Raw genomic sequence first — 14,201 nt, 5'->3', positions numbered from 1 at the left:
GAGCACTGGTCTTACATAGCTATGTCTTGTTTGAAGGTAGCTCGAGTGCTCGTAAAGAAGAGGGATTTTAAATGAAAGTCCCAACAAGATGGGCCGAAACAAGCCTGGACAATGATATTTATTATCGACATTCGTTATTGGGCCGTTTCTAGGTGGTTCTCATCCACCGCGGTCACACTCCAACTTCAAGACTAGAGAAGAAAAGTGACAGGTTGGAATACTGTGTACAGGCGTAGTGACTAGATTATATATTCATGCCAATGTTTTCGATTAAATACTTCTGCTATGCTCCCTCTTTTCAAGAAAGTTGCTGCTTTCCGTTAGTTCAACTAAGATCCCACTTGCTTGCACATAGCCTGGAAATGTAGATGTGCTAGCAACCTTAATAACGTAAAAAGACAATTGCCACCCTTTCACAATGTAATTTACGGAAGTAATCAAAATTTGTCTGGCAGAGTCTTGCCGTTAGGCCGCGGGGCTCTATAGATAATCGTGTTTCGTATATCTAGTCACTGATACGAATTGTGCCCTCTTCCGTTGCCGTACGCATCCCTCCAAGCCCGTTTTTCTTGTTAGCCCTCCCGCCCGTCCCCCAACCCCCCAGATGTGCATAGAGCTGACGAGCGAAGATGAATTCAAGGTAGACTAACAAAGTAGTTGATTCAAAGGAGTTAGATAAAAATTAGCCTCCGAGTTTTCCACATTGTGGCTCAAGAAGGTAGAAAACATGGCGGGAGAAAGCCCGAAGAAGGTTTATGGTCTCAAGTGGGTCCCGAGAGAGGCAACCAATGCAATTATGAAGTATGAGACAAAAGCATATCCAAGCCCGACTTCACGAGAATTTACAAACTGCTGAACGCGGTGCTGCCGAAATAAAAAGTGTACACTTGCGTGTCCCGTGATTTGTAGCGTTGATTATCTGACGGGTTTCGACACAAGAGTGCCCCTATAGTCGCAAGTGAAGTGGGGCCAGATCAAGATTCGGCCCAACTCCTGTCACTTGCAAAGTTTCGATGTAGTGTCATCTCGCACCTACTTACTTACCTTTACCCTAAGAAACTAGAAACTGTAAACGCCGGTTCCGAGTGGGAACTCGAGAATGCCAAGTGTAAAGATAACGCCCAACGCTCTCTTAAATTCAATCGGCCTCTTTCCCCACCAGAGAGCACTTTCTCTGCACCTGCCACCATCTCACAGCGTTCAATACACACACACTCAATGGCCACAGACTCCTCCTCGCCGTTAGGCATGCGCGAGCAACTCCTAAAAACAACTGCGTTATTCCTGACGTCGTTCAACAAATTCACACCTGAATCCGTCGTCGCCCACCGCAGTCCCAAATGCATCCACCGGGTCGTCCCCTCAACCATCAAAGCGCCGCCCCGCAACAACGCCGAAATCGCTGGGCTCACCGAGCAACTCAAGAGTGTCATGTCGTCCTTCCGCGTCGAGATGGTGTCGAAATTTGAGCCTATCGTCGACGTGGCCGGTCGCAAGGTGGTGCTGCATCTGCGATCGTCGTCCGAGACCATAGTCGGCGCGTACGACAACGAGTACATGTGGAGTCTGACCATGAACGAGACGGGCACGGAGATTGATGAGGTGCTTGAGTTTGCGGATAGTTACTGCACGTTTCAGTGGGCCGCCAAGCTGAAGGACGCGGTCAAGAATGACGAGGGCGTGGCTATGTAACGTGGCGAGGGGATTTGGGGCCAGATATCTTGAATTGTAATGCGATGGGATGGCAATCTAGGTCACTTGGCCCTGTGTGGAAGGATTCGTGCTTATCTTCCCCGCAAAGCTTGGCGTATGATACTCATGCCGGGCAAACAACAGCACGGTTAGGATGATTAGACTAAGAACATTTCACAATGAGAATGACAGGGGAGGAAGTAACCAATTACCGCACCGAGCAGTAGTCGCTCTGCCATACTGTAACCCCGTAGTTTGATATCCAACAAGATCGCGCATGAGTGGTAGCAGATGATCAGTCGGGGCATCGTCTGTCAGAACCGAATTAACGTTCCATACCCACATCCGGGACACCCCCACATGTGGGACACTTAAAAATGCCTCATCAACACCGCTAGCCTCCAACTTCAACCTCTTTTATTTTTACTAATATCGATTCAATCGTTACGAAATTTTACGTACGTCTTCTTTACACTAATATGAGTTAATATACAGAAGATGATATTTATCGAGCTCTTCAAGCAATAGCTACCGGTCAAAGCCTCCGAAAAGTAGCATATGAGCATAGCCTTCGCTGACTACTAGAGGCTCTCTCTAGCCCAGGAATCCTATCTGGCTGAATAGGTTCGAATCCAGGCTGCCCTAGGCCTCCTACTAACCTATCAACAGCTCAAAGACTTCGCCGAGCGTATCCTATAGATCCACGGAGACACCGAACTACTTAGAAAGAACTAGGTCCAGGCTTTTATCAAGAGGAACCCTTCTTTCAAGGTCCAGAGAAGTAGAGTTATCAGTTCCCAGCATATTAATAGAGCCTCAGCTAATATAATCAGGTAATAGTTTAAATACCTCGCTATCCCTGAGATCAAAACTATTAAGGCCTCTAATCGATATAATATAGATGAGACAGGTATTCTAGAAGGTAGAGGATCAAATAGTCTTGTTCTAGGATTATCTAAGACTCGTTTGTAACGAAACCTCTAATAGTCTAACTGCGTAAACCACTAAAGAGTCTTTAAGGGTTTATGCTAGTAAGTAAGTCCTGCTGCGGAGTCCTTTAGCAATAATATCGGGGTCTGACGTATGGAGTATAGTGCTTTGGGGTAACTGAAATATTCAAGTAGGGTAACTGGGAATAGAGTCGTCAAGGCAGTTTCCCTCACCAATGGGTTAGATTGATGCTTAGATTGATCACTGAAGTAGAGGCTGTCTATCTATGAAATGCCTGGGAGTCCTGTCCCTTATATACCCATCTCTCCTTCACTGATCCCCACTTGGACATGTTGGTTGTCCAACTGATGCGAGTGCATATGGGGTGTGAATTGTTGTATTGGGAAAAGATGGCCAGGTCAGCTATTCTGGCCTGGCAGAGCTCTTTTATAGCTCATATCTATCTTATCTCTAGCTATAGGGCAACCCCCCATGGGGTCACGTATCAAAATGCCGGGCTACACGGAAAATGGTACTGTTCTCAGTACCTTTGGTGCAGGGGTACTTGCCAGGGTGTAGAGCTGCTAAGTTGGCCAAATTGCTGTATTCGGAGGAGACTGCTCAAGCCAAGTTCTGTATGGCGGGGTCTCCGAAGGCTTTGTGTCGATAGCTAGGCCAAAATACTGTTGCATCATGTTGCCAGCTGCTGTATATCTGACCTTGACGGGGCTACGGATGCCGATACCTTTGACTGTGTTCGGGGCAGTGCTCTTGACGATGTGTTTGCTCTGGTGCGTTTAGTATGGGGAATCGTATGATCGGAAGGCGACGGCGATGGACTCGACTCGATGAAAGGAAATGAAGTCAGAGAGATCTTGACGGCCGGCGGCTGTGGGCGCTTGATGTTGTGAATCGACTCCGGGACGGTTATTCTGGTAGAGACTGGCCTAGTGAAAGGGTCCCTTGATGATTCTGGTGATCTTGATAGATCTAGTGCTGGACTGGCCTAGTGGAAGAGTCCCTCGATAGACTGTGATAGTGATCGCTTCTTAATATCTGCGGTCGTAATGCTTAGGTGCTGGTAGAAGACTGGCCTAATGAAAGGGTCCTCTTAATGAAGGTGTGCGTGATAGGTGCGTGACGCGATGGTGATCTTGATAAATCTGGGGCCGATCTGGCTGGTTTTGGTGCGTGCGAAACGCTGGCGGCGATAGGATCGTAGCCGTGATGGTGATCTTGATCGATCGATGGATGGTTGGTTTGGTTTGGTGGATTTACTCAATCTTGAGGAGATGCTACCATTTGATACGAAAAGGTAGGGGGACCCACTGGTTAGGTGAATCCCATTCAATTAGATACTATAACGTTGCGCACTGCTGCATTATAGCATCCTCCACCCTAGGTGCACGCATCAATTATGCTCGAGAAGCAGTCGCACGGCCTCGTACCCTTTCCCAGCGGCAAACGACAGTAGTGTTCTACTATCTTGATCCTTCGAGTTAACTTCGGCCTTATACTCGAGAAGCAGTCGCACCGTAGCCTCACGCCCGTTCTCAGCGATAAACGATAGTAGTATTCTACTATCCTTATCCTTCGAGTCAGCTTTGGCCTTATGCTCGAGAAGTAGCTACACCTTAGCATTAGCCCCGCTCTAAGCGGCAAACGATAGTAGTGTTCTACCATCTTGATGCTTCGAGTAAGCTTCCTATCGAGATAGATAGTAGTCGATAGATAGTAAAATCGGGGTGCTAGAACGGTTTAATAGCTGGATAAAAGTCTATTTCCGCTGTTCGCAAGTTCAACGCATGGACTGCCCCGCGTCGTCCCATGCTTGCCGTGTGGGCCTGACATGGCGTGCCCGGCCTTGGGGCACCTGCAACTTTCGACAGAGAGCTTCTTCCACTCAACTACGGGACATCTCTACCCTGCTGGTAGGGTGTGGTGGCACCAAACCTTGCGCAATCGGTGCACAATCAGATTCGTCCATTCGAGCGATTTGATGCACGTAAAACGCTTCGGTACTACGCGAGCGCCCCAATAACTACAACGTGGAACGACGCCAAACCGCTGCATCGCCCATGCTTAATTCCTTACGCGATCGTCCACGGAAACGCCGCATGTGTACGTAGATGGAATGGCCGCGTTTCTCTTAGATGAGTTCTATGTCTCGGTGACGATATCGAGCATCCAAAGGGCTTTACTGAAGGTCCGGTCAAGTCGCTGTTGTAGTTAAGAAACGCAAATCAGCAGTCGGGCACCACTGAGCCAGAAAAATAGGCTGCTGCGGCCGGACACAAATCACAATACTGCAGCGTGGCTGTTCGAGCAGCTCCTGTGGCATTGTGGCATATGGCTGGCGCCGCAGTCAGTGCTTATCATAAACAATGCCTCCGTCACCGTTCGGACTGAGTGGAGCATCTGTGCACTAATGCTAGGGTGAAGTTGCTCTATCTTCCTCCATATTCTCCTGATCTGAATCCTATTGAGGAGTTCTTTGCGGAACTGAAGGCTTTCCCCAGACGTTACTGGCAAAGATATGATGAATCATCGTTGCCAAGCTTCGCGGAGTTTTTAGAGTAGTGTTTTGGTCCTGTGGGTGCTAGAACGTCGAGTGCAGAGGGCTATTTCCCGCATCCTGGGCTCAAAGTATAACACGCTTAACGCACGTATTCTACACAATATAAATACTCAGAAATCACCTGATGTATTTGCTGTCCATCTAGTTCTCTCTCTCAAGTGAGACACATTCTCAACCCACTTGAGAATGTCCTCTACGAAGCTGCAAACTGGGCCACTCAGATCGGCTTGGTTGGTGTAGCGTGCTCGTTTCCAATCACGGTGTACTTGTTCAAACGACAAACTGTCCTCTATTTTCATGACGTGGGCCCTGTTGCTGTTTGATCTCTAGTTTCAGGGTATCGCTTCCGACTCGCGAGCAATGCTAACTATAAGTGTAGATATGATCCTTACGTAATCCCGGAATATATAGACAAATTTGGCGGTTGGAGGAAGATAGTGCAGTAGACGCGGCATGTGAAGTTGCTACTGCCGGGGTCGCCGTTTGCGGGGAAGACGAAACAAGAATATTGATCGGTATATACAACATGGTGGGTAGCTCGACCCCTACTTCCATCTATAAGTTTCGACATCTTGTTTCAATTTGGCGTCTAGCTCTTGACGGACACTCTCGGGGACATTATTCTGGTCTGAAGCGTGCCGCCGTTTTCTACGTGTCTGATGAGGCTACTCAGGTAATGCGAGCTTAATTTACAGTGCTTATTTGTAGAATCGCACCAGCAGTGATTTCCGAGCTTGCATGGTAGACCGAGACATCGCATGCGTCTGTATACATGACCTCGAGAATAGCCTGAACCCTGTTAATACGAGTGGATTCACCAACCAAGACGATCTCGTCAATTTCATGCTTCTTGAGCTTGACGTCATGGAGAACTTGCTTGACGGGCTTGAAGGTGCGCTTGAACAGATCAATGTTTAGCTCCTTGAACTTGACTCAGCATTAAGATATATGGCTCGCTCGGCCAGCATTCGCGGAATGGTCGAGATTCTCGCGCGTGAGTTTATGCCCCTTGACCGGTGAGCGTCGACGTAGTCATGTCCTAGACCCGACGTTCCCAATGTGACAAAAGTTGTCTTCTGTAATGGAGATTTGGCCATCCGACATAGAGTGTTATCGGTGAGGCGATACGATCAAGTCCTCGGGGTGGGCCGCCTTCAATTCCATAAGCTAGGGGGCTCTTTTATATCAGATAATGTTGCGTGCCCCAGGCACACCGCGTATGTGCTGGTGCATTGCTCGGGCCAATTGCCCATTGATAGCCCTTTCGTAGCTGCAGCCTATGGGACTGGGTCCTATCATTATCATCATCACCAGCCAACAGATAGTGCACCTAATCACTTTGCGCGGGGGCTCGAAGGAGTAGTTGGAAGACTACAGGATTTGGACGGTCGAATAGCCGCTCTATTCGCCGAATATTAAGCCTATGTAGTGTATATGGAAGGTCTTTCAGGATGAAACCCGTGAGATTAAGCCTACTTTTCCTAAACTGAGGAAATAAATCGCCCGAGAGTCCCATGCTCGCGAGTTAACCGACTGGTCCGAGGTAGATATAGGTCTTACACAGAAGGTAATGGAATGTATCCCTCATCGGCTGGCGACAGTGCATAAAGCTAGAGGATAGTACACGCAATATAAAATAACTCTATTTGAATCTTCCCCATGCGATTTGAGTATAGTTTGACTGAGAAATGGCGTTGCCGGTTATGTACATTAGTTTTGTCGGGGAGGTCAAAATGCCACTTAATATAGCCAACTCCTCGCTCTCCACCGCGCATTACACGCGGTCGGAATAAATATCAAGGACAGTGATGACCCGCGTAATTCCAGAATACTACCTTCTCGTCCGTGGAGAATCATCACACACGGGCCAATCGCATTTGTCAAGATCTCCCCACTGACAACCAGTTTGACACGGACTCGTTAGAGCTACGAGCTGAAAGCTCCTATAAACGGAGCGCCAAGACCTCGCTCTCGTATGCCATCGTCGCCATCCAATCACAGGTGGAAGTCAATTTGAGCCCTTCGTTGTGTGTCGTCAGGGGCTTCGCTGAATGTTTGTTAGCAGACACCAACAGAGATCTGGTGCTATGATCGGATCTCATGACTTAATCGTATTTCTCGAACTCTGTCCATCTAAATGTATAAAGATGACGATGTCTCCCCACCCGAGGATATACCCCGTGGCATAGAAGACTTCAGACGAAACAAGCATTAAAACTCAAGACTCCCCGTTGGACGGCATCTCTCATTGAAGATATCCATCATGATGATAAATTTCTCCACGTACGTCTTAGCAGGCTTTGGCCTCATCGGCGGCTGCGTGGCCCATCCCCTAGAGGGCGGCGTCGATGTCCAAACCGTGCATCTCACCTTCCACGGCGGGCCTTCTTCGTACGACATGGGCATTCCAGCCGACGGCCAGGTCTACGCAACAAGTACGTTCATCTCTCTCTCATTGCTGTTGCCCGAGTTCCCCTTCATCCTACCCCAATACACCGAGCATCAACCACTAAGATGACGCCGCCAGACGACAACAACAGCCTCTCCATTAGCATCATTGACACCAACGACTACAACGCCATCTCGCAGTGCACCTTCGACACGGATGGCGACAAGACTCTCATCAACGGCATCACACCCCAAGGCATGCAGCAGATCATGGTAGGCCCGCCACAGCCCATCACGGGCGTCAGCTGCTATGGCATGTGCGTGTCGACGTACGGCGAGTGCTATGATGCCAATCGGCAGTATTTCGGGCCTTGCTGCAATGGGTATTGTTCTGCTACGAGGTGTCAGCCCTGGGTGTAGGGTGGTGCGTGGCGATTGGTGGTTGGCGTTTGAGAAGAAGTCTAAATGTGAAGTGTATTCACTTTGTGGCTTTCAGGTCTGGGATTCTGGGATGATAATGATTGACAACTGGTTTTCTTCAGTTAACTAGCGAACATAGTGTATATGTATGATGAATATGTACAGGCAAATACCAACAGACACCTCCAGCTTGGTCTTAGCTCGTGGTGAGTCAACCTGCAAACGACACACTCCCAATTCTCAGCGTCATTGCGATTCCCGTCCCCTTGAACACATACTGCAACGGATACCTACAATTCTTTCTCTGAATATGACCCCAACTCCTTCGTCTGATTCACATACGCCAACCCGGTAATCGTCTCAGGCGCAACAGCCCCCCTCCACCCACCTAACCATCGCCATCAAGACACTATTCTTAGGCTCCAGACTTCCTTCTTCATAATTACTCGCCCTATTCCCAATTACGGTAGCCCTTTCTCCACCATTACAATGCCCCATCCCACTAACACGGAAAAGGCTGCAAAACTTATCTAGATCTGACAACGGCAGGTTCATAGTCTGCGAGACGTACTGATAGTACCGATTTCTGTTAGCCAACGACATAATGCTATCCCACTGGCCATGCAGAATCTTGGATCCTCGTGATGCCAAGGCTGAAAGGTCACCCTTCCAGGCATCAACACCCACCGGACTGAGGGACCAGGAGTTCGGCATTTTTCTCGATGGTAACGACGGAGGTATCGAGGTCCGTGTTGTTGTAGACGGCGTACTTGAACCAGTGGTCCTGTTTAAAAGAACTGGGACTGTGCGCAGCTGCGGTATGTCATGGTCGCGGATACAACAGAAAACTGTTGACACCGGGGAGGTTGGAATTTGCATAGGGATGAGTCTTCAAGGATGCCGTCGGCTGATCCATAGAGTGTGTCGCATTATTATAGGAGCTTGGCGTCGAGGCAGGAGCAAACACAGTCTCGGTGTTTTTTACGAGGGAATTGAAGATGCTGTACCATGAAGTCGGGTCCCTATGCGAGATGCGGGGCGCCGGCCGCAATGCCATGAAAGAAATCAGGGCAGTCCTGGGTCATCTTGAAGCCCTGGCGATCTTCTGTGGAACAGCCAAGATAATACAATATGTCATGAGGCTGATCGTAAAACTCAGCCGTGCTCTGCTTAACCACCATAACTGACGTCTGAAAACCGTGCCAGGCAACATCAGTCACCACTTCGATACTATTGAAAAAGGCGGTGCCGTTTGGTCGATCGTGTCCGTTGTTTGAACCCGTCGTTACGAACTCCAGCGCTGCGGCGTAGGCCATGTCGTCGTAGGACAACACCCATTGATGTCCCTGTTAATGTTTGCTAGATAGCGCCCTGATCAGTTTTCAGGAAGCTGGGCTTATATGACAGTGCTGGAGCGAGATGAAGTGGCAACCGTGAACCCGACTCGGCACATATCAGTCAACATGAACTTCTATGCTAGGGAATATGGTGGGTCGAGTCCGGGATACGTCAGATTATTACCGCCAGGCAAGTGCCGCAGGCACGAATTCGGTGAGTGAGATGGTAATATTCTCAATGGTCGCATGTCTTGTCGATGTCGAACACGACTGCCTTTCCTGATGAAGCTTTAGCTGTTCGCCAATCCTTCCCCGCAATGACCCTTAATAGAAGCCAGCGAGAGCGCTGACAATCAGTTCACGAATGATGTGGCAACGCTGATTGGGTGCTGGATACGTGGATAGGCTCATGCTGACGGTTTTTTGGATGTATCCGGCGAGAACTGTGCGTTGACCATTTGGGACAACTTTGTCTTGTATGAGCTGGCGTGGGGGGATCATGCTGGGAGTGAAGATCGATGCGTTTAGGGCGCCGGATGGGGGGATGGAGGTATTGCTTGGACTTGAGTACTGTGGATCAATTATGCGGACGCGGGGTGGAAGTCAACATGTAGAATACTAGCAGAAAAACACATGACTACTAGTGATATTATAAAAATTTGGGCCCAGATAGCATCGATCTTCTCAGGGGGGACTTTGTTGGTAGGTTGAGAACCAACGTAGTATGGTAGTGGACGTAACGCAGTCGCCAATAGGGCGAACCGACGACGCAGCGTATGTATTTAGTCCAGCCATTAGGGCACGGTTTGACATACGGGAGTACTAGTAGAGGTACCGGGGGCTTCGAGCCTACGGCGTATTTAATAATAATAATAATAATAAAAATTTGGTCATCGGTCTACTCATCTAGCAGTTGATAGTACAATGGTAGTATAGTAGTTAGTATGACATGACAGCACAGGATGTTGTTGTCATCCACTTGTCATTCACCAAGGGGAATACGATGGGATTACAAGCCGAGCGTCCTAGACACCAAGTCGATATACCGTGCTGCCACACTAGGAACTTCACTGGTGCTCAAACTATATTTATAGGGGCTTGACGCTTAGGGTCACATGGACCGGTGCTGTCAGGTATAATCACATGGATAACTGACCATGTTTATGGATATGGTCAATTCAAGGATTGGAGTCTATACTACCTGGTCGTCGGAATGGCTTCTACAAGACCACTGGACAGATACAGTGCGGGCCGATTGAAACACCCTAGTACAAATTCGAAGTCGCCTATACCGTGGCCCACGCACTCTTCACAAACTGAGCGCAACGCTCGGCCACCATGTACACCGGTGCCATAGTATGCGCGGCCGGGATTTTGGGGAAGATACTCGCATCGGCGATCCGCAAGTTGCTGAATCCATAAACTCTCAGCTGATCATCGACCACGCCGCCATTTTCTTCATTTGCCATGCGACAAGAGCAGCCCAGGTGCAAAACGGATTGGATGCAACCTCTAGCAAAACTATCTAACTGATCATCGTCAAGGTCCCGCCAGCTTCGACCGGTGTCTGCGTTGGGAGCATGAAACAACTTGACTGGATGCTGGTAGCCTGACGTTTCCATAAAATGCTCTGCCAGGTTCAAGGTGAATCGCAGAGCTCTGCGCGTGACCACGAGATCGTGAGCATCTTCGAGGACCTTGTAGTGCACCTTTGGGCTCTCTTCGGGATCCCGCGATGCAAGTTCAATGCTCCCGTGAGCACTTGGCTGGATCAAACAAGCGTACAACGTGAACAGCGGTAGTCCCGGGTTCTTCCCGACTATTGCCCCAGCGGGAATGACCATAATTTCGAGATCGGGTATATTTTCTGGGAGCGAGCCATCAAGTTCCGGATCCCCAGGTCCCGGACTGAACGTGGAGGTCTCTGGATCGAGGTTTAATGTGTTTATATAGATGGTGCTGGTGGTGGTGCCCGACTTCATCCACCCTGTACGATTCCATATGAACAGAACGATCTGCCAAACGGCATACCACCAGCTCGTCTCCATGCGGTGCAGGCTTTCCGCCATGGGTAACTGCATCATAATCGGGAATCCGTGATGATCGCTAAGATGTGTGCCAACGCCTGGTAAGTTGTGTTTGACTGCGATGCCCTGGGATTTTAGATGAGCCGCATTACCGATGCCGCTGAGCATGAGCAGTTGTGGTGAACCGATTGCACCACTGCATATGATAACTTCCCTTCTCGCCTTGACGATGAACTCCACCTCTCTCCTGGACCCTGCAGGCTTGATGTACACCCCGGTAGCGATCCGCCTATCGACATCCAGTTCAAGTCGAGACGCAACAACGCCTGTACAGACTGTCAAGCGTGCTTGTCTCGCCAATGCGACTTCCTTGGGCAAGTAGGCCTTGTAGGCGCTATGCCGATAACCATCTTCATCAATCGTGTAATCGAGATAAAAATACCCCGAAGCCGGACCAGTCGGACAATTCAAATCCGTCTCAATCGGGAAGCGGCGGCGCAGCCAGCGGTTCCGCCGCCTACTACGATGTAGTCAAATTCCTTTCCGGCTATGTCAGAGGCATTGCGTTCTGGATACGATGCATCGAAAGGCCACATGATGTTAGAGTCTTCTGCTGTCGTTGACTGGGCGGGAATAATTGGCGTTGTTCTGATGATGAAGTCAAGATGTGCTTGCGGCTGGAAGTTGCACTGCAGTTGACCCTGTCATTCTCTAGGGGCCTAATTGAATGCTAATCAAGTAGGTGAAGTGGGATGAAACACGCTCCCACGTGAAGCGGTCTGTAACGCAATTGCATTGGTTTCTTCAGTGTAACTCCAGATTCGGCTCTTTTTGCGTATACATGCCCCTATGTTCTCTGCACGAACTTAGTTAACGTAAGTACTTCATCTCCCAAGCAAAGTCTCGCAAAATCTGATGCTCCAATAATTGAATGTGGGACCTCCGTCCAGCTTCGGAGAATTACAATGAAGTCAACGGTTCCTAGTCCTAAGCGATTTCGGCAAGTACATACAGTGGATCTCCGTCTTACAGGATATTACATAGCCAGATATATTCCAAGAAGTCCCAGAGATCCTTCATCAGTCAGCCGCACGGGTTTCCAAAGTGGGGTAGTTTTGAAGGTTGGTTGGGTCGGAGCGATCATCTGGCCGTCAAGCTCCGTGAAGCGCCGGAGTCACTTCGTTTTTTTCGTGTCGTGCATCTATGGCGTCAGTTCAGGGAGAGTAAGGAAGCTGTCAAAACCAAGCCTCTTCCCTTCAATATGACTCACCTGCATTTGTCGTCAGCTTGAAGACGCCAAGCAATAACTCCTTTAGATCCATCATTCAGCACCAAGAGCCTCTCTGATCTTCACTACATACAATGGCTTCCCCCAATGAAAATCCCCCTACCAAATACGGCGTCCTCTTGTTCCCCGGCTTCCAAGCCCTCGACGTCTTCGGCCCGCTTGACATCTTAAACATCCTCTCCAAGTACCATCGACCGAAACCAATGGACCTGGTCGTTGTCGCTGCTACACTCGACCCAGTATCTACCACGGTTTCCGATGCCGAATTTGGCCAAAGAATCGTGCCCACTCACACATTCGACACCGCGCCAGAGGATATCGAGGTCCTGCTCGTTCCCGGCGGGATGGGGACACGAGAGGATGCCATTGCTGGTCCAGCGATTGCATATGTCAAGAAGATATTTCCAAAACTGCGATATCTCCTTACCGTATGCACGGGAAGTGCTTTGGTGGCTCAAGCTGGGTTGCTTGAAGGGAAACGTGCAACTACCAACAAAACAGTGTGGAAATGGGTAGGCCATTCTGTCTCCTGTGAAAAGTGATCTTGCGAGTTATTGCTTACCAGTAAACCAAAGGCAACGGCTCAAGGCCCAAATGTGGACTGGGTTCTCGAGGCGCGATGGGTCACGGATAACAATATTTGGACGTCGTCCGGCATCTCGGCCGGCATCTCGGCCGGCATTGACATGATGTATGCCTTCGTGTCGGCCATGTACGGTGAGGAGACGGCACAGGATATTGCCGATGTGTCGGAGTATCGGCGGAACACCGATCCCACCGACGATCCTTTTGTCAAATTGGCTGATGTATAGTGGCACATTTCAACCAGACCTGAAGGGCTGACCATGTGCAAGGAAACCAGAATCTATGTATGTTATTGAGAGGATGAGGCCTACTAACCCTTTGACAATTCGGAGTCAAAGCGTGTTTCATTCATAAGCTTCTAATTCCCACCCAGTAAAATCGGTCGTTAGACGTTGCTTTACACATGAACTAGAGTCTTGGCGAATTACGAATGCAAAGTTCAAAGTCCCGGGGATAACTTCTCAGTGCCCCCCTGCGGTTTAAGCTACCGGCATATAGCAGATAAATTGGATGCATGCGGGCAGGAATGTAAACAAGGGTGGGTGGAGGTGCAGTGATCGGCCGCATACCCTGCCCCATGACCCAAAGGGCTCCGCTTTCACCACTCCCTATTATTAGGTGGGTGATGTTACTTGAATTTGAACGACGTATCTTTCATTGGCCAACCCCGATCAGTGCTTCCACGCGGCTCTATTTGATAAACTAGGGTCGACGATAAGTGGATAAGTGGGCCGAGGACTAGAAGAACCAAGTTCTATTGACATGGATACGACGCTATAGCAAATAGTGTCCGGACATAAATCCAGCCGTGTCACCCAGAAGCCTTGTAACTTTGTCTACCACGTTATCTCACCCGAATCTAGTCGCTCATTCCTGTTCTCGGCCGATTCCTTCGTTCGCACATCATTACGCACGCCTCTCTCCTAGCTGCCGTCGCGGTACAGTTGGGACGACGG

The 14,201-nt window shown here is 49.3% G+C and overlaps 5 protein-coding genes across 5 annotated transcripts; 3 read left to right on the top strand and 2 right to left on the bottom strand.

The window, feature by feature from the left end:
- Nucleotides 1-727: 727 nt before the first annotated feature.
- On the top strand, nucleotides 728-2,044 carry BCR38DRAFT_476410 (uncharacterized protein; the record flags this gene model as incomplete). Its single annotated transcript, XM_040863037.1, has 2 exons — nucleotides 728-765; nucleotides 1,020-2,044. The coding sequence occupies 2 exons, from the start codon at nucleotides 728-730 to the stop codon at nucleotides 1,690-1,692; spliced, it is 711 nt and encodes a 236-aa protein (XP_040713829.1). The 3' UTR covers nucleotides 1,693-2,044.
- A 5,620-nt stretch (nucleotides 2,045-7,664) lies between these two features.
- BCR38DRAFT_441035 (uncharacterized protein) lies at nucleotides 7,665-8,084 on the top strand. The gene has a single exon (XM_040860747.1). The coding sequence runs from the start codon at nucleotides 7,715-7,717 to the stop codon at nucleotides 8,006-8,008; it is 294 nt and encodes a 97-aa protein (XP_040713828.1). The 5' UTR covers nucleotides 7,665-7,714; the 3' UTR covers nucleotides 8,009-8,084.
- Nucleotides 8,085-9,030: 946 nt separating this feature from the next.
- BCR38DRAFT_348379 (uncharacterized protein) lies at nucleotides 9,031-9,339 on the bottom strand (the record flags this gene model as incomplete). The annotated part of the gene is made up of 1 exon (XM_040856414.1): nucleotides 9,031-9,339. A coding segment is annotated over one exon (309 nt), but the record flags the coding sequence as incomplete, so codon positions are not given.
- Nucleotides 9,340-10,631: 1,292 nt separating this feature from the next.
- On the bottom strand, nucleotides 10,632-11,968 carry BCR38DRAFT_476408 (uncharacterized protein; the record flags this gene model as incomplete). Its single annotated transcript, XM_040863036.1, has 2 exons — nucleotides 10,632-11,889; nucleotides 11,949-11,968. The coding sequence occupies 2 exons, from the start codon at nucleotides 11,966-11,968 to the stop codon at nucleotides 10,632-10,634; spliced, it is 1,278 nt and encodes a 425-aa protein (XP_040713826.1).
- Nucleotides 11,969-12,734: 766 nt separating this feature from the next.
- On the top strand, nucleotides 12,735-13,472 carry BCR38DRAFT_347722 (class I glutamine amidotransferase-like protein; the record flags this gene model as incomplete). The annotated part of the gene is made up of 2 exons (XM_040856366.1): nucleotides 12,735-13,172; nucleotides 13,236-13,472. 2 exons carry the CDS (start codon nucleotides 12,735-12,737, stop codon nucleotides 13,470-13,472), a joined length of 675 nt encoding a protein of 224 aa, XP_040713825.1.
- Nucleotides 13,473-14,201: the final 729 nt, after the last annotated feature.

Source organism: Pseudomassariella vexata (genome assembly GCF_002105095.1).
Source record: "Pseudomassariella vexata strain CBS 129021 chromosome Unknown BCR38scaffold_10, whole genome shotgun sequence".
Lineage (NCBI taxonomy): Eukaryota > Fungi > Ascomycota > Sordariomycetes > Amphisphaeriales > Pseudomassariaceae > Pseudomassariella > Pseudomassariella vexata.
Note: the sequence above shows the minus strand (reverse complement) of the source record. Positions and strands in the feature narration are given on the sequence as shown.